Source organism: Bradysia coprophila, chromosome X, assembly GCF_014529535.1.
Source record: "Bradysia coprophila strain Holo2 chromosome X, BU_Bcop_v1, whole genome shotgun sequence".
NCBI lineage: Eukaryota > Metazoa > Arthropoda > Insecta > Diptera > Sciaridae > Bradysia > Bradysia coprophila.
The window spans coordinates 1,756,484-1,781,190 of record NC_050737.1 but is presented as its reverse complement, the minus strand read 5'-3'; the positions used below and the strand labels follow the sequence as shown (position 1 = coordinate 1,781,190).

The 24,707-nt window shown below is 33.6% G+C and overlaps 2 protein-coding genes across 7 annotated transcripts in view; one reads left to right on the top strand and one right to left on the bottom strand.

Moving 5' to 3' along the window:
* The window catches only part of LOC119081617 (Ca(2+)/calmodulin-responsive adenylate cyclase), a 55,013-nt gene extending 34,381 nt beyond the window's left edge, over window positions 1-20,632 (bottom strand). For all 6 annotated transcript variants that reach the window (XM_037190667.1, XM_037190675.1, XM_037190682.1 and 3 more), the window contains exon 1: window positions 19,967-20,632. The gene's annotated coding sequence lies outside the window, so the exon portion shown is untranslated. The remainder of the gene's footprint in view (window positions 1-19,966) is intronic.
* Window positions 20,633-22,860: 2,228 nt separating this feature from the next.
* LOC119082580 (AH receptor-interacting protein) lies at window positions 22,861-24,418 on the top strand. The gene is made up of 5 exons (XM_037192118.1): window positions 22,861-23,079; window positions 23,229-23,565; window positions 23,636-23,822; window positions 23,888-24,030; window positions 24,097-24,418. Exons 1-5 carry the CDS (start codon window positions 22,999-23,001, stop codon window positions 24,294-24,296), a joined length of 948 nt encoding a protein of 315 aa, XP_037048013.1. The 5' UTR covers window positions 22,861-22,998; the 3' UTR covers window positions 24,297-24,418.
* Window positions 24,419-24,707: the final 289 nt, after the last annotated feature.

Sequence of the window (24,707 nt, the reverse complement as noted above, 5' to 3'; positions counted from 1 at the left end):
GTACACTCTCGTGCATTGAGAGTAGTTGTCAAAAAAAAAAAAACTTTTGAATGGACATCTTGCACATGCGAGATCGAGAGTCAAGAATCGAGTACATACATGAATGGGATCTGTAGATCTGTCGCGAGACGAAATAAGAAAAAAATGAAGCGGAAAGCGAGCATACTTAACGCTATACGTATTTATACATTTTGTTTATTTGTTTTCTCCTCTTATGTATTGTTAGTAAATTATGAGGTCGTGACGTTGAAATTTTTTTTAAAATAGACATATCAATCATAGTGTCACGGTTTCTCGCTCTTATTCTCACACACTTCGCTGATATTGGACTTTTTCTGGTGTGTATGAATCGAAGACAATTTAATGGAAAATCGGTGAATATATTTGATCGGAAAAAAAGAAATAACACAACGTTTATCGCTGCTTAACCGAGGAGCTTATTATACTTGATTCCGCGAAGACAAATTAATGTGCAATTTTAATTGAATTGATTTACGTCTCGGCGAAAATCATACAAATTCAATTACCGAATCCACTTAAATTATCATGAATACGAATTCAGTCACAGGAAAAAGAAAATAAACGACGAACGAAGTGTAAAATGTCGAACATATGGGTATACCAAGGGTACGGAGATGTTTCGAATGCAAGGTGATTGACAGAGTCGTTTAATGTGCAAGTTGAAATGTGTGTTTGAACAGATTTCCTCTCCGGCGGCATACAATGTCTAATGCAATAAATTATATCGATTCCAACAATATACGTTACCCTTCCCAACGAGGTCTGAGCTAATACGACATTTTCGAGATGAATATTTACGGGTATGTAGGCAGCGAGGATTCGGATGGTTTTGTAATCGAGGTCAACTAGGGACGAGTGTAAAAAATGTCAAAGTTTGATTGTGTATTGGAAAGGAATGTCTTTCAGAAAAAATCAGAAATCTATCCGAATAAGAATCTAGTCTTGAGCCATAAGACATACAATTTTTTACATTCTTATCATCCGAATTAAGCTTAACTTTAGACATGCTTCTCTTGAAGTTCAGAATTTCTATATAAATCCCTCCGACGAAAGCTGCTTAAACTGTTGCATAGTCGTTCTGTTCTTGAAATTTTTAAAAATTGTCAACTTATTCATCGAAACAAAAGGATTTGTTTCGAGTTTCTCTCCTTCTCGTGCTCCCGTACAAAGTAGACACAAGAAGCCACAATAACATGTGTTCTTGATTTGCTGTTCACATAATGCGTGAATAAGACTTGCCTGCTAAACAATGAATTCCTACAGAATATTATGCAGAAAACATTCGTGCAAATTTATTTAACAAATTCAACTATATCGGAAATGAGATAGTTTTAAGCGATGCCAGACACTCTCAACTGTATAACATTATGTCGCTTTCGGAAATAAACAGAACAGTATAACTTGCTGAAGTCAAAACTTGTAGTTTCGTGTGCAATAAATGTACACAATAATACGTAACAGATGTGAGAAACCTATTTCGTTTCAATTATAAATTTAGTTGGACATCTTCTCGTCAATCACTTTTATGATAGTTGATAGTGATAGTTGATAGATAAGGCGCTGTGCATAAAAGACGTGCGGTGTGTTTTCCATGATTTTCTCGTCCAGGATTTTCCTTGATATATTCAACATAGTCTTTGCGATTTTGCCAATCATTTTTCGGTTTTTTAATGAATTTTCATACATATGTCGACTTATCAACAAGCTAGATTGTTAAGTCAATCGACTTACAATTTTGGTAACAGCCACATTATTATGTTGAACTTGTTCGCATGAATATTGTTTTAATTATGCCAGTACTACCATAAAACAACAATAATTTAAAAAAAAAACTGGTTGGATTAAATTGTAGAGCTTTCTTTAAATCAATCTTTTTATTTCGATGCAATCATTAGTAACGGTGAAAAATCGTGTCACCTCGACATAAGGATTATTAACTTTGAATTTGACATTGAAATGTGTCCGACATTCCAAACATGATCTTAATAACAAACTAACAAAAAAAAACCATCATCATAAATGCTGAAAGTATCCTATAGGTCAACCGTTGCGAAAAGCGTTCGTCTGCAGGTGGTTATTTTCGGACCTTATCAACAAAATGATAACAGTGTATACCGGTGAAACATCCACAAAAGGTGTCTATAAAAGCATGATTTATCCATAGAGTATATAGGCTGGAATGTATGTTTTTAAACGAATCCTGAAAATAAATGTGAAGGCAAACGATTTTGTATTTTACACACAGTGAACAAAGCTATGCTATATGGTTATGGATGTATGGTTGGATATATACATATGATGCGGCTGACAAATATATACCTCTGTGGTACAGACTGAAAACGATATCTTTTTGCCATTAGATATATGCGAAGCGAACATGTTACAGTTGCGGGATAAAAATAAATTAACAATAAGTGAAGTGAATATTATTTAGCTATGTCATGCTATTTTATGGATTTTGAGCTTGACTATTATTCATATAGCGTATAATATGTTGCGAGGTGGATAAAGAAACATTTATGCAAGTTATAGGTTATAGATTTATCGACAACATGGTACGTACGTTTTTAACGTAAATATTATTTATAAAATTATAATAAAATGAATTTTTTTTAATAGAATTTTCTGCTCTAATAAAAGGTTAGCATACGGATACAATATATGTTACGGGGAAACGTAGAACAACACTCTTTTTACGTAGATGGTATTATATGCATTGTTATTTATATAACAAATAATATTGAAAACAATCTACTCTCTTTTGCATCTTTGCTGAACCAATATTCTCTGAAATAAAATGCGAATCAATTTTTTGAATCTTCGAGCGTAAGAATAGGGTTGATTGGTTTCATTTCATAACTTTGTGCAGAAACATGCTTGTAATACTGAAAAATATAATATTTTATGACCGTGACACGGCAATTTGTACAGTAAAAATGTGCTACGTACACCAATCACCACATATATATTTTGCGTTCTCGCTGATCTGGGTTCAGCGTGCAGGAAAAAGCGATTAAATATCACGCATCGTTAAAAACAATTCTTCAGTTTTCTTTGTACAACCGATTCAATAAATCTCTATTCTTCGTTCAAAGACGTTGATCCAATGATTTCTCGCTTATTGGTTCCCTGATTTGTCTGTTTCCCGGATTGGTTACTATAGACAATTAAAAAAATGTATTCAATATGGAAATTTGAATAATAAAAGAATTCATAAGGTATATGTGGTTGTGATGCATATGTTCATTGGGCAGGGCATACAACAGAAATATAGTAATAAAACAAAATAACAAAATTGCGTTTTTACTATCATCCATTTTTTTCAATTAAAAACAGATTAATTATCAGCATGTAATGCACGCTTGTCTTTCGACCGTTCCAACAGTGTTTGTTTTTATTTTGTTTAAAAATCAATAGAAAGTCAATTAAATTGTAACTTTTATGTGTAGTTAATGGTCGTAATATTTGTAAATACGTAAATGTTATTGAATTTAAAAACAAAACAAAAAAAAACCTTTATCTCCAGAGAATTGAATTTATTATCGGGGGCATTCATAAAACGAGAATTTTAAGCATTTGTTTTCAGTGGAGAATTTATGAAACTGTAAAATGTTTGTATTGAAGCAAATTAGTTGCCATTTGTTGTTAATTTTTAAATTTTTTGGGAATAAACTCGCGCATTTACACAGTTCCAGCGAACAACAATCCTGTGCGTAAAATCGCAATTTAATTTAAATCAACAAATTGTTGAAAAACAGAGTAAATAACAATTTATGTTGCTTGTATAACACTTTGTTGTTGAATCTGAACAGAGCTTTTGGGACAGAGATTTAGTGACGTATTTAGCTATTCTTATAATAAAGCATAAAGCATAAGGCATAAAGCTCGTAGATTAAAGGCGAGGTATAAAAGTCACGAATTTAGGAATTGAAAGAAAAATTGGAAAGACGCATCGAGAGTCGTCCAATATGACCAGTCTTCCCTGTCAGTGTAGTTTGCATAAAACAAATCTAGTTCTAGCTACATGGCAGTTCAAATCAATTGTTATTTATTACGGCTACAAACGGTTGCACTGTACCCGCTACAGTTAAGTTTTAAGTCGATGATGAAATTGTACAAAAAAAAATCTGCGAATTCTGGAAACATACCGCAGAACAACGTTTTGCTTAAAATTACATTCTACATAAGAACGCGCTTTTCCGGCGATTTACTTTCAAGCTCGTAACTCATAGAAGCTTCACGGGAAAGGAATGAAAAAATCATTAATAAACCTGTGACATCAAATAATCCACCTTACTTGACTTGAATCATTGCCTCAGTTGAATGAAATCAAATTTTCATTTTCTGTCGATAGTATTTCGTACCTATTTTCGCTTCAGTCATTACTTTTACAGTGAAATGCACTTCTCACAAAAGAATTCTTTCACTTCCGAATGATGTGAATTTAGCAGGATACACTCTATCTGAATGAAAATGTAAACTTTTTGATATTATTAATGTAACGGGACAAGTCACTACACGTTTTCATCTATGTAAAAGTCATATGTTTCCTGCATCCTCATACCCTTTCCTATCAGAGCAAAGGTTGTGCAACTAATTAGGAAATTAGAACTATTAAGGAAATTTGAAAAGGGAAAACAGTCTAATGCAGATTCGGATTAGCAATCAAAAAGCAGACCCGTTTTTTTTACAACATTTCACATGCATCTTCGTGTTTACTGCCAATAATAACCTTGAAAACTACCATGAACAACGAACGGTAGACGTAAAGCCAAAAAAAAAATTATTTCAATTCACGGCCGTCGAATTTTTGAATTTGCACTATCATTAAGGAATTACACAACCATGAAGTGAATCGTTATTATCGGTATTCATGTAAAATTTCTTGATGTATGATGTATATAATGTAGATATTATACCGGCACAATATAACTCTTCGTACTGATAAACATTCCGTCTACCCATTTTCTATAAAGGTCGGAAAGTTTTTGCTTTTTTCTCATTACATAAATATGTACATGAGTGAGTGTTCCTCTCTAATGTTCTTTGTTTGAAAGTTGGCGAGAATTTGGTTTGTTTTTTCATGAAGTTTAGAGCGCAAAAATTTCCAGACCTTTTGTTGAATACAACTTTTTTTTCGCTTGGATTCGGTTATTATATTAAAAATTTATTGAACGAAACGTTATCAGCAAACACAGGCTGTGATCGCTTTTAGCAAATATTTACATTTACATGTTTGGTGACAAATATTATCCAATTAATAAATGGAATCTGTTGGTGGGTACATTCACAGAAATCAATAGATACGGAAAACATTCCATTAAGATGATCGTTACAAACTACGTTCGTTCTTTACATGCAATCAAAAGTGACTGGATTCGTTTTGTTCAGTTGCTAAAATACAATTTCCATTCGTTCGACTTTCCCTATAAACTTTTCACCGAATTGACCTCGAATAATTTTCTAATCGATATTTGATTATGCATGGTAATGCTGTAAACTTATTATGTACACCCCTCGACACTAAAACGATAAACTAATCAAAACTTAAGTAAATTTGAAGAAAATTTTTGGATATATAAACATCCTTGTTAAGCATCAAATTCAAAATTGAAGATGATGGGTTGTACGTGTTCTGCAAATTGGTTTGTAAAATTCAATTAATGGACTAATGATCAATGTGAAAACATTGTTTGTGTGTTTTTGAATTGCAGCTTGACGCTTGAAAAGTTGTTTAAAATTATCTTAGGATAAACCTGACTAACCGAAAATTTTAATGAAATATTTTAAGTATTATATCGGAACGGGACCGTTGTGTTACGTTTGCGATATAAGTGAACTACCTATGAGAGGTATGTCTGAAACGAATCGGCAGCTTGTCGAAAACTTATAGTCAAACTGAATTGTCAATTAGAGCGACGAGGACATTGAAAATATTTGTCAATGGAAGACGAAATCTTTGTTTTGATACTCTCATGCTTAAGTGCACACCTTAATTGAAAGATTTTTGGATAAATAATTGTGGATAATATCCGCTAAATATATTTCTTTTATATGTAAACTACATGAAGCGGCTAACGCATAGCGTCGCACACACTCATTTTATTTTTCTCACATATCCCCTCCCTATCTGCCGATCACATAAATCTCAATCAATAATGGTTAAATTCAAATGCGTATAATGTCAATTTAGCAATTATAAATCATGAATGCTTAACTGTTGCTACAACCTACGAATTAGGAGAATTATATGCATTATTAGGAGGCCTCGTGTGTGTGTGTTTGTTCAAATATAAGAACAAATTCGTAGGAAAATATCGATTTATAATTGATGCTGAGTCAAGATCTTTTAACAATGGCTAGACATCTGTTATTGATAACGACTGAAAAACTAATTCACGCCATAAGTCCGCTGAAAATTCAAAACTTGAAGTGGCAACCACAAATCAAACGCAGCGTCGTATATGAATAATTCGCGATATTCTCATATCGGAGAGCGTTGAAATTAATTTTTCATTCACTGATTCACTGATTCACCCAAAATTCAAATTCAGAAGCGCACTTATGGCGTGAATGAGTTCTGATTAGAGTTAACTATTATAATAGAAAACTGTATGTTAAAAGTAGTGAAGTAAAAGATTTTGAATCAAACTCTCAAACAAAAGAAGTAACAGATTGGACACAACGTATAGATTGAAAATGTTTTTTTTTTTCATTTACATGTATAAAGGTCGTCGTGTTGCAACCACAGAGCAAAATTATAATACAAATGAAGTTATGGGATACCGAGGATCGTTCACGCATTATGAAATGCAAATATGCATACGAACTAAATATCATTTTTCGTTCCATATGAAAAGTCATCCTCGACCCATTTTCCAAATCATTAAATCCTAATGCCTCCATATATTGCTATCTACTGCAAAAACAACCAACATGTGAACTAAATTCGTGTTGACAGAGGGACATGTTAAAATCGTTTAAATTGTATTCTTTTGCATCGTTTGCATCTAGACCGCATATATTATGAATATTTCAGACAAACAAGCGATGGAATGAAAACCATAAGCACCTACCATCTGACGGTTTTTTTTTAGTTATATACGTAAATCATATTTTAATTTATCTTAGTATAATGTTCCATGAGTGTGCATGAACCTAAATGTGTTTACCCTTTGACCGTAACTACGTATATTATTACGCTGACGCATTTTCTGTATTTAAATTTTATATTTTTCTTGTTTCTTATCGTTTGTCTTTTTTTTCGTTAAGGAAACATAATTTTAATGGATTTATACACATTTATCATCAGCAAGTTGTAATTGTTTCAATTAATGAAACTGTAAATAAATCGAAACTTTGTCGAATATACTACGCAGACTCAGTATGTAGATTTTAATGGTTTAGCGGTAATCCTGAGGTGGACATTTTATAAAGCTTCTAGTCATTCAAGTGGACCTTATCATTGAGCGTTGATTCATCCTACAATTGAAGCGAATACAAATGTGCCACAACGATATCGATCATCGCATTTACACCATGATTTACATACGCTCTTACTGAAACCTTTTATAACGATAAAATGAATGACTGAAGCTCATTTATTATAGACACCAGAAGAATTGGTAGCAATGAATTATTAAAAGAACGCACAATTTTCGGAAATGTGCTTACACGACGCGGAGTCTAATTTTACAATCTTCCGTATATGTCTATATATAATGTTAGTATTTCACTCTAAATGAAATATTTGCGAAGGCATAGCATTCCACATAAGCAGGGCGGTAGGCTATACAAGCTAGCTTTAAGCCGCTGTGTAGAATTAGAATTTGTTACATTACTTAATATATTAGACACGTCACAAAATTTATTCGATATCTGAGGGGAAGCCATCGAGCCTATCTGTTCTTGTAGCTTGGCTGACACCAATCTCAGGTTTCGCACCTTCGAGTATCATGAGGATCTACCATTAATAGATGGCAAGTGCCTTAACGACATCTTATCGATAACAGGGAAATTTCCCTAATAGAACAAAGGATTTTTGATCTGGGTTCCTGCTTCTCAATTGAAGAACCCTCCCCAAAACTGTAATCCATCTATATACTTGTCACAGCAATTTGTTTACACTCATGACAAGGACATTTATCTCCGCCTTAAAACTTCAATTTTCTCAACTAGTCTGTCAAGGATCGACATAATATCCTTGCATATACCCATATCAATACCTTAAATTGTTGATGATATCACAGAGTTCGCTACATTAATCGAATATTATCGCAATTTTTTCAATTGTGTTATATGCTGACTTGGTGACGCTCGAAAATGGTGCTTGTGCAAGTATTATGTTTTATGTACAAAGTTTATCCGAAACTTTATGAGTTATCGCTATTTCCAAGCGATGTTTGTTGAATTAGAATACACTATCACTGCATGTGATTTATATAGAGATATTTAGAGAGGGAAGCTTCCACTTTCTTGGAATTAAATCAAACGACGAAACGAATCTTGGAAAACACGATGAACTTAATATTATGCTCGCTAGAGAAACGGCAAAACTATTTCATTTTGTAATTGCGAATATAGTCCGTATAACTCAATGTAGACTAGGTGGTTTTAACTCCAAAAGAGAAACATTCAATAAAATTCTTAACTTGGATTTTAATGGAAATATATAATTTCACGTCACGTATACCAATACCTGTGCACAAATACATCTGCACCAATTCTATTGTACCCATAATGATCGTAAATAAGACATTCCGTTTGTTTGAACAGAAAAACAAAAAATTAATTAAACAAATTACCAATCCAACCGAACATTTTGACACCGAAAATCTAATATTATTATTTGTTAAAACGAACGTGATTTTCAAGTTTGGTGGGTTTCGTTAATGTTCCATTAAAAAATGTGAACGCTGAGAGAAACACAATAGCAAATAAGTACATTTCAGATTATTACGCCATCCATTGGAAAGAAAAACCGTGCGCTTCGGTTAGAGTTTCTTTAACATTTTAGTAACTAAAATTTATTAGAAAAATATCACAGATTTATCTGTGCACCATGCTTACGTACGTACTTTTTTGTGTGCTTTAAACCAGAAGTAGTCCAGCCTCTTGTGTCAGAAAATGTCGGCACGCTCGCTTTAAGTTTTTCGAATTTTATATTTATCTCATGTGATGCATGAGAAACTGTGGAATTAAATTTGTTTCTGGAAAAGGAAAATCCGGCCGGAAAAGCGGTTTAAATGAAGAAAAAAAGTCAAATATCTACCGAACGTGACAACATTATTCAAACATTCTATTTTTCCCCTTAAAAGCCTGATTCAATACCAACATTTTGTGGAACAACTTTTTTTAATGTGAAACAAAATGGCGTCGGTATAGGAATTTTCCCAAAAAGTGATCTGGAAAATTCCTAAACTTTTAGTTCATCTCACACAGTCAATTCGAAACCGATTTCCGGCTTCTTGGAAAGCTTCAGTCAGTGCCATCACATGAGATAACGAGAAAATTCGAAAAACCTTAAGCGAGCGGATTGACACAAGGGACTGGACTAAAGAGAACGTTAAGTCTTATAAAATATGTTTTTGTCATTTTTCAATTTCGTTCTGTATGCGAGGAAATAATATATTTACAGCATTGACGCAATAACATTTAAGCGAAGACAAATACATATTCGGATGGACGCATTTCAGTTCATTTTTGCAAAAAGACACAACTTATCTACGTTAAACATTCAAGAAATCCATTTTTTGGCTAATAATTCAATGTGCACGTATCCGGTTTTTATAATCATTTCATTCGCCTTTATCAACAACCAGCCGTTTAATTAAGAGTTCTTAGATAGTTAATTTTAAAGTGTCATACAACCAACCTTCATCATCCGGTACTCACATTGCAAAATTCATTTATTTCTAACATAATCCGGGAAAAAAAAAGCTTCAATCCCGTAACCGGAGAGAACGTAATCTGAGCTCGATAAAATTCAATATAAAAATTGGAACGACTGTATAAACTGAACTGTTTCAGCGAATTAGCAGACCAGATACTAAAACGATTATAAGGGATTACACCATTTACGAAAGAGACTCCCGTACATTTGCATTATTGAGCAGAATGGAATATTTACAGAAATTAAAAAATAATTCTTCCGATGAAAAAGAAAAAAAAATCGGAATTGTGAAGGGAATTGTTGGATAACAAAAAAAGGACACAAACGATGCACACCATGGAAATGGACACATAATAAATGCTGTGCAAAATATCTACTTTCAACTGCATTTCCGTAAATTAGAGTAGGTCTTGACCTACCCCCATATCCAATTTCTAACTAAATAATAAATACGAAAACAAGGCTAGCAATAGATAAGACAATTAATAAAATGAACAAGTGGCTTTCGATGTGTAATTTATCGACGAACAAGAGTAGACATGCTCAGTTCGATATACTTTACATCTCGTGTTAATTGGGTCGAATTATGTTACTGTTGCATTACAAAGTGTTTGCAATTCAAATGATTGCATCAATTATAATGCATATATTCCGATGTGCGAGTCAATAATATAGACCGTAGATTTTATTGATTTTTTTTCTTCAATAAGATGAAAAATGTGATGCAAAGTGGTTTTCGAATCGGTTATACTTGATTTGCGTGATTAATACAGATTACATTAATGTCTGTCTGTATCGTACGAGCCAAGGAAACGATCAGCTATTACAATAATATTGTAACAAACTAAGAATCTTTACATTCACAGATGGATATTTGTTCTGTGGAAGGTATCGTGATAAAATGAATGAAGAGATATAATCGGTGGGTAATTTAGCTGGAGTGTGGAGCATGAGACTTTCATCGGACAAAAGCGAAATGAAACAAAATGTTGCTTGAATGTTTACAGCCATTTAAATGTTTACAGCCATTTCTATAGATATAAAATCAACAAAACAATAATTTGTCCGAAATTAGTTGGTTGTTCTCTGCAAAGCTTCTACAATTTTAAACTGTAATAAATTGTGTTGTTCATTCAAATTTGTACAACGAGACTTGGGATGGCAAGATAAATTTTCGATACTGCCATGTGTTGACAAGCCACTGCTACTGAATGTAAATACGCCGGAACGAGAGGTTGGGATGATAATATCATTATAGATTGAAATATTGAAAGGTGATGTTGATGCTCTGCATCTAATAAAATACGTCAAGAAGACAATCAGATCTAGAAACCTGAACTTCAATTTTTATTATTATGCATACAGTCGACGTAAGTGAAATTTAGACATGAATTTGCTTCAGCTGTTCGTAAAGGCGGACCAGCTGAAAAAAAAAACTAAATCAAATTCTTGCCGTTACTGACATTTTCTGTATCCTGCCGTAATTTTCTGTAATCTTGGTCAATTTTCCGCCCATCATTTTCGAGGCAAAACGCGACAAAATCTCTAAAACCAATTCTGTTTCCCATAAAAAATAGGTGAAATTGCTTCCATATAAACTTTCATAAATCGAACATCCCGATAAAGCACTTACAACTGATAAGATAAGACCCGCAAACCACTTCATAACATTCCAATTAAGTGACATAAATTAATCCAACTGATTCAATGACTCTCGAGTATTTGTCATATTTTCAATTAAGCGTTTCTGATTTTCAGTACAAGACTAAATTGACACGATGCGTGGCGTTATATTTATTAATCGTATTAATGGTGAACAATTATTATTGCTGTTTTATCTATCAATAAAAATTATAATATAGATACTAGCGCACCTTAGTCGCAGAATATTTTTCATGGGCGTTCGAGATAACGTAATAGAATTTTAAATTAAACAACGAAATCAAAAAAACATTTTATTTTAGTGGTATGTTTATATGGCATATAGAACTACACGCATAATATGAGGTTCTTTAAGTGCTCAATAAATCAAAGACATTACACACACGAAAAAAGAAAAATTAGGTTTTTTTTATTATTATTTTAATTTCATAGCTCCTCGAATACAAACGAGTTCATTAAACCTTCAATTTTTTTTCTGTACTTTGCGCCATGCACATTTCACACCGAAACACTACATATATTTGAAAGGTGTGCGACATAAACCTGGTTTGTTTAATATGTTCACTTTTTTTCTTTATTTCTTTTCGGTATAATATTGTTGTTCATGTGTTTTCTTTATAACTTGCATGCATTTTAGAGGCAACGGAAGAGTTCGTTTTATAAATTATCTCACTCTGTTGTTTTCACGTATTTAAGGTGATGTGTTAACCACAGGTCAACAAACAATACTCTTGTTTCATAATAAAAATTTGTCTGTGGTCGATGAACATTTGTATCGTAAAAAAAATACAAAAGAAAACCAAACCACAGCGGCCAGCATCGGACAAAATGAAAATCACGGGAACGATACGTTCGCTCTCAATGAACAATCAAAGTAACGATCCTGCGAGTCCACAGTCTGACAAGTCAATATTACACATCTTAATGTGCCTTTTTCCAGTGTTTTTGTTTATTTTTACTCAATGATAAATAATTGGAAGGTACGACTAGCACAAAGTATACAGAATTGTTTATTATTATGAACTGCGATGTGCATTGAATGTGTAGAGCTGAGTTTTTACTACGAATGTCTATATGTTCACATTGTGCTTATAATTTCCCCATGAGTTTTAATCGGATATTTCCTTCAGAATTCTTGTTATTTTCCATAAAGTTTTTTTTTTCTTCTTTTTCTTAACACGGATGAAAGACTTTTTGTTGTTATAATGAAAAGTATTGTTTCTCACAAGAAATGATGGATGGTGTAATACATAGAACTCGTAAGCCGTAGTTCATAATAATGTATAAGTGAAACGAAAATATTATTTCTGTGCCGAGACCGTATTAGAATGATTCCAATTTTATATGATATACCTGCCTGCATCTTTTTATCCGTTTGTTGCATAAATTTATAAGTGATATGCTAACCAATTTTCTACGAACACGAAAAAAGATCCGACCAAACAACCGAGTAAGACTACAAAAGTCAATAGTTTTTGTTTATGAGTTACCGAAAGAAACGGGTTTGATTGCTATTCTTTTTTCTAAAGTTCGAAAGAGGGTTCTCGTTCCTTTATAGATCACGATGATATTTGAACATTTTGTTATAGCCTAAAGGTCGTATTATCGATTTAGGTGTTGAATCTTTTTTTTTCAGGGAATTGAACTGCGTTTTTTTTCCTTTTAATTTATTCAGTTTTTTTGATGTGATTTTCTTATACTATTACATTTCACAATATAGTTAAGTTATAACCACCAACATTTGTGGCATAACACTAGTACATTACTTACCAATGGGACAAATAATGGAAATGGTACTTCTTGTGTGAAGTTTACCGATACGAAACGAGGCCGAGGTCGGTAAAAAGATAAGACTCCATTTACATCATTCATCCCATAGTTAAGTAAGGTATTTTACTCAAAAAATTCAGGAAAAGTTTTGTCTCCGTGAGGTAAAGGTTACTTTACCTCACGTTTCTGAGTAAAAAATTAAAATAAATCCACCAGGACTGGTCCGTTTCGATTATAGATCATTTTTTTTTGTAAGCAAATTAATATCGGTTCGATGTTAAGAAACTTTATAAGAGAATTCGACTCAATCGTTTCATTTTGTCAACGTTGTCGATAAATGTTTTTGACTAGCCGTTTGTCTGAAAATTGAAATACCTGACGCAAAAGACTAAGAAACAACGGAATCAAAATGAACATATTCACGCGCAACGAAATTTCCATCAAATAATCTCAACATTCAATCAAATTGATTTACATCTAAAATTAGACGACTATAGTAACCTATTTTCGGTAAATGATTTGTCAACGGATTCATTTCCATTTGTGTATCACGCGTTTCTATAAACGCAAGAAAACGTCCTGAATCGACCGATATCCCATGCTATTTATGTGGCAGTTGTTTTTCTTGCGTTAACTAATTAGTTACGACAAAAATAAAAATGTAAGTCTCTAATGCTGAAGCCAGTCCATTACAATAATAGTAATGCAACGAATATTTTCATTTTATTCATTTAATTATGCTTGAATGAGTACACCGGTATCGTAAATTTTCAAATAATTCCCACGTGTTTTTCCGCCAATTATGTCACAAACATTTATGTTGTTTTTTTTATGTCCAGCACAGTATGACGATGAACGTGATCAAAAGAAAATTTATTCTAAATACGCAATAGCAACAGAAAATTTACTGCATTGTATCAGCGCAAAGGATAAATAATAACAATTCCGAAGCGAATGTAATTATTTGAGGTAGGTGGTTAGGTAGTCTCTTTTTCCGTCGAAGAAAAATGCAGTTCAGGTTATTAAACACAGTTTATAAATTCAATCGATTATTTGTCTGAGCATCTAAAAGTGGAATTCTACGTATTATACGAATCCACAACAAGAAGCGATTTCATGGCGCGCGTGGAAGGTATTATATATATATATATATATATATATATATATATATATATATATGAAATGACTGTCGCCCCGATATTTATTAACAAGAAAGTAATGCAGAAGATACGAAAATTGATTTTGAAGAAAATGTCTTTTTATGACACATGTGACATTTAAGACGAAAGCAATTTCGGTAATGTTGACGTTGAATACGTATACACCTATTGTTCAAGATGATTTTATTTTCCTTCTTTGTTCGAACCAAGAATTTATTCGATATTTACGAATGAAGAGCACTATGGTTGGTCCCATGAATTTACACCTACTACATTTTTATGTTATACTAATAACCAGATAATACATCCGCCCAAAAGAATTTTAGAGCCGGACGAGGCAATGAAGAGTTGAAAGATTTTCTTTCCTTGTGTGCACACGTAGTATTTAATTTTCAAAAATCGTGACTGAGTTGACAGTATATATTGGAGAGTATTTGAATACACAAAACGATTGCATCAAATCAAACTGTACAAATGATGTACCGTGGCCACAAATAATGTTTCATTAGTTCATGATTTTACAATCTCATCATTACACATGTTCTGTTAAATGGACTTGACATATTTGCGTCTGTGGAAGTATTTTCAGATACATACACAGAAACACCCACTGGGAATTCTAAATTAGTTTTAGGGTCTTGAGTTTCCTGGTAGCCGTAATTGGGTAGCAACTTGCATACCAGAAAGAACAATGAAAATAATTTCTTTGTTCTGGTAACCAATCTGTCCGTTATGGTCAGCGTACCATTTACATGACTTTCTTCAAAAATGCGAAAATAGTATTTTACATAAGGGATAAGAAGATGAAAAGTAGCACTTTTGCGTGAATTTTGTTGATCCAAGGCGAAACCAGAGTCAATAAGCACATGAAACCAAGACTTTTCATTTTTGTCCCGAGTAATTTAATGGATTTTACATGCTAAGGTTGTCGAAACAAGTGCCTGAAACATGAAAAGTACGATTTTCCATGCATGCAGCAATGTAGGAAATATTTTTTTTTTGGTCACTATGCGCTCAAACATACGCGCAAGTTTATAGACCAGATGAAATCAATTTCATGTTTAACCTGTTACAGACGGCAACCATATGACCAGAATTGTTATCGGCTCTATTACTTCTAACGATCAAAGCATTTTTAATCGATTAATTTCAAATCTTGTACTTCAATTTTTTTTAACGTTCATTTTGCTATAAAAAAGACCATATTATCTAGAGCTTGTCATTATTTTTGTCGCCACCATGTATGTGACAGGTTAAATTTCAAGCCACCACAAAATATTGACAAAATAGTCGTAGTCAATATTGGATTAGCGATAAAGATCAGCCAGCCGTGTCGGCTGCCACAACTACCAGTAACATTTATTTATAGGCAAGAAATATTTTTTTTGGATTATTATTTTTAGCAATGCAACTGACGATAGCTATTTCAGAAATTCTTATATAACATTCATAGTCGATGCCTTCGCAACTGAAATGAACCATCTTTATATAATTAATGTACGAATACGATGTGCTAAAAATTATTATTATTTTATCATATTCCCATACGTTCATGTATGAGTTATATACGCAGTACGTTGTAGAGAAAAAAGCTAAGCGTAAAGATGTTTTCATGTTTCTTTCGGTGTTAAGTATATGCAGAAAATTATGTCAATGATGCGATCAAATGTAATGAATAAAAAAATAAACAGACTAACTATATATATGTGGTTTCAGTGTAAAAAAAGAGAATTAAAATTTGACTCATTTGCTCATATGTTCAGCGTTCACATAAAGGATACCAACTAAACGCATTACTTAGCTGACAGATTTTATTATTCTGAATAAGGCTTGGAACTGGTCAATTTTCAGTTCTCGGAAAATAAATTCAATCGTTCTATAATTGATGTAAATTACATGGTTGTTAGTTGTCCATTGAGTACGCCAAGACTATAAATGTTAGGCTAAAACTATAAACTTGTGAACAAATACTAGTTAAAACGTCAGGCTTTTCATGAAGTTTAAGTGGTTTGAGTTGTGGTCTTACATATGGTATATACGGTAGAAGAGACATAGTTTCTCTAAGTTTTAGATAAATTTAGAGAAATTCAACAAACTCAGAGAAATTAAGTGTGTCTAAAATAGCCTCTGCACCTCTTAAAAAGCCGATCGAATCTATTTTCTCAGACCTAAAACAAAGCTGTTCTGGAAAATAGTTGATAGGCACTCGATCTCTTTACAAATTCATCTACGCTAATTCTAGTTGTGTCGCTTGTAGAAATGATTAATGGATTAATGGAATGGTTAATGGCTAACAAGAGTTTGAGTCATTCGTTTGAGTCACTTACAAAATGTCACGCAAGACTACTCCATATAAATAATCAAGATTAACTTTTTGCAGAAAATGACGCAATCCAGTTTAAAAGTTTCTTGTTTTAAGCTGTGTTCGAATGGACGTTTATTTAACTGTGGCCTGCTATTAAATACTTTATGACCATATGGAACTTTATGGTTCAAATTAACAAATTCCGATGATGAATAAAGAATTTAGCACTTCGTGCGAGCTATACGTTTTTTTGACGATTGTGACTCCTTGTGTGTCATGGGCAGTTTAAAAAAAAATTGGCTCAGGCGATCAGAATTTACTGAAGCTTACACTCTGATGAAGCTAAACAATTATAGAATTTAACCTTCTGACCCTGGTGATCGCGACGACCACTCATAGGTGGTAATCGAATAAGACAATATGTTTTTAGGACAAGGACATCTGAAAAACAGTTCAATGCGAAATGTATGAAGAAATATTCAAGGTGTATGAAGTTTACGTAGTTGTACGAGTCCCTTTTTCTCTTCTTTTCCTATTTAAATGACCCCTAATCTAAAATGCAGTCGCATTTAATTAGACATCTGATCGCATTTGTCACGATTGTTATTCAGCCAAACTGAATCGCATTACAGAGAACCTGTAAAATTGTATTATTATTCACAGAGAAGAAAAAAAAAACGAACATTGTCTCGTAATGAAAACACATGTTCAATAATTCCCTCGGGAATGATTTCATGTGTTATGACTGCTGCAATGGAATATGATGTGAATATATCTAACCAAATAACAAAAAAAAAAGAACTTAAACAACTCTGTCTGGCTGGACAACACACGCTTAAGACAGCACGTCTTAAATATACACAAATAAAATAAGAAAAAAATCGTCGTGTTACCGTCCACAACAAAAATACATAATACGTTTGGTGAGTGAAGTACGAAGTAGTGACAACTCCTATTACAAAAACAAGTTTTTTTATTCTTCATATATTTCATGCATATTCGTGTGTTATATATGGTAAATTAATTCTCTGAGCAACAGCTGAACAAAGTGGGATATCTTCTAAGTGCTAAATAATATGAATTTTAAGTAATGTCATTTGGAGTGACGAGATATACCTAAAATATTGTTTACCAATGGAAACAAAAAAATTGACACAAATGAGTCAAATTATCGATTGAAAAAAGAAAAATGAAAAACCAATTCAACAGTCCGGTTGATGATAATTTTCAATTAGGAACTGGTTTTTCGGTGGAAATAAAACGGTCAGAAGAAAGTACGCACCGATTTATATTTCAAAACAAAATTCACACATGAATATGTATGTGATTTATGCGTATCAAATGCGATTATAATTTATTACCGTTTACCCGTCTCATTTGTACCTTTAGACTAACGCAGTTTTATGTTAAATTTTAGCATTGTAAAATTATGCTATCCGGTTTCGCTGTATAATAATATATTACGCATATTGCTCTCTTCTCCGGCCGCACAATTATTCACACGAGACTGATTTTCTTCGAATGAAAATCCCATGGCGTATGGAGCTTGACATGTAATGCGTCAATGTAAGTATCCTAACAATTGGATTTATCTCAAAATATTCTTTTTTTTTTGTAAGAAGCAGAAAATGCTTTTAAGGACATAGCCCGTCTGCAAATCGCAAATGTTGTGCTTCAAAATAAGAGGACCCATTTATCATCGAGTCAAACGGAATAAATTTTTGTTTCGAGATTATTATTCCTTGGAAGAAGGGCAGAACTGCTTAAAATATTCCAAAATATTTTCTATCTCGTTGCCAAAGTGTGACTTGTTATAATCTATGACTATATGCTACCGAATATCGGGTAGAATGTGCACAAAACGAAATTCGAAAATGTTTCATTTCTGCTTTTTGCAGTTCATTGTTGGCATCAACAATTTTATTTTGAAATGCAAATTATTATTCATAGGAAATGTACCGCCTTTCGGTAAACTCGACTGTGCAATATGCGTATGATAGGTCGTTCATTATCAGGTAAACTTTGTTTTAAATATAAAATCGGGAACGAGTTTCCTGTTCGCATAGACTGGGAAGAAGGGAATGGTTCCGACAGTGAAATAAACATTTTGTTTTCCTATTTGCAATTTAACTTCTCTTGCCTTGCAAGGTTTCTTGCTTGTTTTGGTTTATACGGGTTTATAAAGGCTATTTGAGCCCACAGCCACATAAGCGTTGTAAGAAAACCATCTTTTGTACTTTAGCTTAACGAAGAAAACAAAAATTGGCATAAGTTTCCATACATCCAACCAGATAATTTCGTAATTCGTTGAGTACATTTCCTATACTGATTAGATCGCTCCGGTCCACTAGAGCATTCCAAATACGATAGTACTATGAATATATAGTTGGCAGCAATGTTTGTCCACCAATTGATAAACCAAAATTTATTATTTGAGACTAATGACTTGAGATAAACTTCAAATAATAATTTCAAATCGACACTGAAGAATCTTTACGCAATTTGTTACGAAAACTAACTTTTCGAATGTTGGTCTGTCGTACCGTGGTCTTGATTAGCAAACCAAACGATCTTAAAAAGTACGAAAATGTGTTACCTTCGACCAAGAACGTGTATTTCGAGCGGGAATTGATTTATTGACGTCTATACAACCTCTGAGGAGTTGCATTGACCCCCTCGAAATTACAATTTTCTTTGGAATTTGTGTTGCACATGGAAAAACGCATCGTACGGGTATTGGCAGTCGCCTCTCATATAGTCTATTTTCCTGTCATCCAAACAGCTTCATAGTTACTAAGTAAATATCAGCTCCTGATCATCGTTGCATCAGAATAAAAAAAAACGCTTTATCCAAGGTAACACTTTCAACTATGAATAAACCACCCGTCGGTTTAGCACTAAGCACACAGAAAGATGCCTGTAACTAATCTGTCTTTAGTGGTGCATTAGACAAAAATAGAAGAAATCAGTTTAGTTATAAATTGGATAGTTGTAACTGACATTTGTTTATAGAATAAAACTGTGAAATCGAACATTAATTTGACAAGTTGATTGTGCATTTTGTTGTTGTTACAATCTCATTCAACACATTTCCCCGAATGAAATATTATGGTCGAGAATTTATGTGATTGGATAAATGAATAATTTCTCTCTTACCTTTTTAATAGTAGTAGCTAAGTTCAATGAACACCATGTTGTTGATGAAAAGTCTTTTTTGTTTTAAATTTACGTGGAACGTGAATTTAATCCATTTTCGCCGACCGTCTACAACACAAACACAATATTATTTTTACTACTGTAAAAAAGGAGTCGCCAAAAAGTGACAACGGAATGGTTTAGCAGTCTCGCCCACTGTATATATAGTGAAACACTTTCTTCCTGTAGCACGGGTTTCGACCCTTTACCGCAACACAAAGTAAATACGAATTTATTTACTCACTTTGTTATAAACTTATGTAATATGAACAAACAAAACAGTTTTCATTTACACTTTTTTCTTGTTAGAATAAACACAAACAAAAAAAAATCCTTTCTTTCTTGCGCATCCACACAGTACAAGAACACGTACAAGTCAAAGAATTATAAATAATAACTCTAAAAATCGAGACAATTTAATTTCACTTAAATTTCGATTGAAAATCACCACAAATTATCCACTTTTCTCGTTAAATATAGCGTCCAACTAATTAATCAGACAAAATTTCAAACAAAAATTGTTTAATCAAATGTTTCTCTTATTGTTTGTTTAAAAAATGACATCCTATATTTTTTTGAGAGAATTCAATACTACCAACACGTCCATTCACATCTACAGACAAACAGAAACTGATGACAATCAAAATGAAAAAAAGAGTGGATGTTGCACTTGTTCGTATTGGATTTTACAGTTGCATTTTCTACTTACATCACCAACATACACACATTTCAATGCTGAGAATGTTTATATTGAACACAGATGGAGCCATACGTTTGCTTAGTATTCAAATTTTGGTACCTTTCAAGATGTACAGGACAGAACACTCATACGTATCTCACTTTTTGAATTTTCCAATAAAGCTTTTAGGAAAAGTGTATTTAACTATATCAGGAAGCAAGGTGTTTTATGAAAGCTAAAATGTATCTGATTTTACTGGAATTTTATGCGTTGGACTAAACTTTTCTTAAGTCTTGTCTTTCCGTAGTTGCTAGGGATCTCGCGCCGCGTCATTCACAATAATTCACATTTTGTATAAGGAAGATGCCACTTTGTGAATTATTGTGAATGACGCGGCGCGAGATTCCTTAACACCCTTTCCGTTTAACCCTTTTGATTATACAAGAATTGTATTTCATTCACTGACGTTAACTTTCGTCGCTCAGTTAAAACTGGCAAAGTTAACTGTGAGGCTAGATGGGCTAGATTCTCCACGGCCGATTTTGTTCGTGAAGAATTAACTTGTCAGTGAAACTTGACATTTATGATCTAAGAGCCCGTACAGAAATTCTATTTTTTTTGTCGCTCAGTGAACGCGCTGAGTTAAACTCACAGCTCAACAACATGATTAACAGAGCGAGAAAAGTTAACGCCAGTGAAAGAAATACAATTTTCGATTTTAGTGTTGATGAAAAATAATTATTTTTGAGTGATGACATCAACAACGCACTGTCAAGCGCAGACAGTGCGTTGGTTTTAATAGTGAAAATCAATTAGTTAAATTTTGTTTAACGAGAGTTGTCAAAATTTAGTTTCATTAACTCAGCGCGTTCACTGAGCGGCGAAAAAATAGAATTTCTGTACGGGCTCTTTTAGAAGAGGCTATTCAACTTTTTTCGACCAAGCTGTCACTAGTCCTAAGCGGGCGGAAAGTAAAATATGTCAAAGGAAACTATCGCCCCTTCAATTGACATTTATTTTACTTTCGGTCTCACAGTCAGAGACAGTGACGTTTCAACATGATTTTGCTTCAGCTGATCCACACATGCAATCAAAACTGTTCATACACGTAGCATGGTAGTGGTAAAACCGTATCAAGATATAAACAGTTTTGATTGTTTGTGTGGATCAGCTGAAAATAGTTATTTACGTATCGATTGAGGAGGCCGAAAGAGTTACGTATTAAGTTTTATATGCTGCTTACTGGGGACGAAAGTTTAAAATTGCCGTTACCATGTCATCTCTTGAATTTAACCTCTAATACATGTCTTATCTTACACAATATTGAATGTGCAGAATCGTTCGCTGAGCATCAGGTTAGCTGTTTAAGTGGTGTATGGTGAAAATCTGCAACGTGTTATACATTGTATCGTTTTTTTGCTTTAATTTTGCCTTTTATTTATTCAATTTCAATTAAAATATCCGTAAATGGCATCAGTATGTGTGTGTTTGTTTTTATGTGGATTAAGAACGAAATTTACGTGGATGTTGTGAATGAGATCGAATGGACGGTGCGCGGTCTATGAGTTAGCATCGCTAGCATTGGATTAGAGTTTTGAAATCTGTGAGCGGTCACTGGAGGCACTAGTGGCTTGGATTTGGTAGTTCATTGGTTTTGAGCAATTGGAGGTCCTCTATTGTGCTCGTGTGGTGTGATGATTGTGTATGAGGATGGAGTAAAATAAAGGAATGAGAAAATGTGTGGTCAGCCAAGAGGTAATTGACAAAAGACAAACATTAAATTACATCCGCATTTAGTAGCTAGTCCGATCACTTTGTCGAGCGACAGTGATTGTTGTTAGATTAAGTTTCGAGTCTCGAGTAGCGATCCAGCGCTGTTCACGGTGCACGTGATTTGTTTAATATACAACGCACGTTTACGATGAACCGGAGAGTAAAAAAGAGGGTCCAAGTGGATAACTCCCAATGTCAGTGGTTCAACGTTCAAACTCTACTGGGTATAAACTACTCTACTGCACCAGCTCTTGATATGTCACGGTCACGGTTTTTTATGAAATATGGTATTGCAATGTATCATAGGGCAATGTTTAAAAAAATTGGTTGAGCAATATTATGGGAAAATCCATCCAATTAAATTCGCGGGATCGTTTAAAATATCCACATAATGCAAAGCGACATCTGTCATATAATTCAGGTATTTTCTTGCATCTGTTGACACTTTATCACTCAAAATCGATTATTTTTTTGTTTATTTACCAAGTTCTTCGGCGTAACACCTTTAGCAAAACACAAACTGCTAGGAAAAACGCATAAAATGCTACAGGATGATCCACTTATTAAAAAGGAAACACTTCATCCTGGTACCAAATGTGTTGAATTTAAGCCCGGAACAAAGGTGAGGTTTCATCCAATCTTTATGATAATCCAAATTTGTTGGTTGCAAGATAATTTCTGTCCCACATTTGCGTCATGTGAATCTCCTCAATTCAGCAGTAGCTTGTCGGTTTTTCTTTTTTCTTATTTCTACCATTTTTTAAATTTCAGGTAAAATTCCACTTCGTTACGAAAAAGGTAAACGGTGCAGTACTGGATGATAGCCGAAAGGATGGCGTTCCCATGGAACTGGTGTTGGGAAAGAAGTTCAAACTTGAAGTGTGGGAGGTCATCGTCCAAAAGATGTCTTTGAACGAAGTGTCACGTTTTGTGGTGGATAAATCCCTTGTGCCACAATATCCCTTCATATCGAAAACGTTGCGCGATGCCAGAAAGCCACCGGAAGAGCGAAAACATTGCTGTGGCATGACCATTCAGAATGAGGGCATTGGCTACGACGATTTAAACGAATTATTTACGTCACCGTGTGACTTGGAATTTATTATCGGTAAGGGTTGCAGTTTTGTTGTTTCCATTGGAAATATCATTCGTTGACTATACTGGAACTGTTCTTCCAGAACTGTTGTCTGTGTCACAGGCCGATGAATACGAGAAGGAATCGTGGCAACTGGATGAGAACGAAAAATCCATTGCAATAGAGAATTTACGGCTGAAAGGCAACCAATTGTACAAAGACAAGAACTATGCAGAGGCTGAAAAATCGTACCGAAATGCATTAGGTATGGTCGAGCAATTAATTTTAAAGTAAGTGACTTTGCCTGTCAATAGAAATGCAAATCGTTTCTTTGACCTGACCGTTTAAAATACAGGGAAAAACCCAACGATGAGGAATGGCTGGACCTAATCAAAGTGAAGATTCCAATTTTGTTGAATTATGCACAATGTAGATTGCTGGACAAAGACTACTATGCCGTCATTGAACACTGCACTGAAGTTTTAAAGCACGAACCAAGTAATAGAAAAATATTTTACGTACTCGTGCAGTACTTGACTGACTTCTCCAATCTTCCTCTAATAGAAAATGTAAAGGCGTTATATCGGCGAGCCAAGGCACATACAGCCGTTTGGAATACGGATAATGCAAAAGAAGACTTTCAAAAATGTGCAACTTTAGATCCATCACTAACCGCATCCGTTAACAAAGAACTTAAGCTGCTTGCCGAAGCAATAAGACAAAAAGACTCGGAAGATAAGATCAAATTTAAAAATATTTTCTGAGTCGACTGTAATGTAAAGTTAATTTAAATGTTTGTTCGTGCAATGTTACGACGATTCATTAATGTCGGTAACATTTTCATATTTGTGCAATAAAAGGAAGGCAGTTCAACTGATTCCAAATTGATTGATGAAGTATCATTCGACTATCATTACAATGTTCCGTTAGGAGCTCAGATCAATCCCGTTTTTTATTTAAAATTAAATTTAAGCTAACAGGAAGGAAATTTGTCGTAGTTAATCAGCTATCTTCTTAATAATAAGGAAATTGGTCACGATAGTACAACAGAAAACATCCCTAAATGATATGCGCGTATTATGAAGCCGTATGTAGTATGTTAGGCCTTCTTGAAGTAGTAGATTTTGTCGTAGTACATTGAAAATGCAGATATCAACAAACTGATGATTCGATTA

Coding starts and splice junctions, on each gene's coding strand:
- LOC119082580 (XM_037192118.1), top strand. CDS start 22,999: ATGCTACAGGATGATCCACTTATTAAAAAGGAAACACTTCATCCTGGT. Junction 23,080..23,228: donor AATTTAAGCCCGGAACAAAG/GTGAGGTTTCAT, acceptor TTTAAATTTCAG/GTAAAATTCCACTTCGTTAC. Junction 23,566..23,635: donor TGACTTGGAATTTATTATCG/GTAAGGGTTGCA, acceptor CTGTTCTTCCAG/AACTGTTGTCTGTGTCACAG.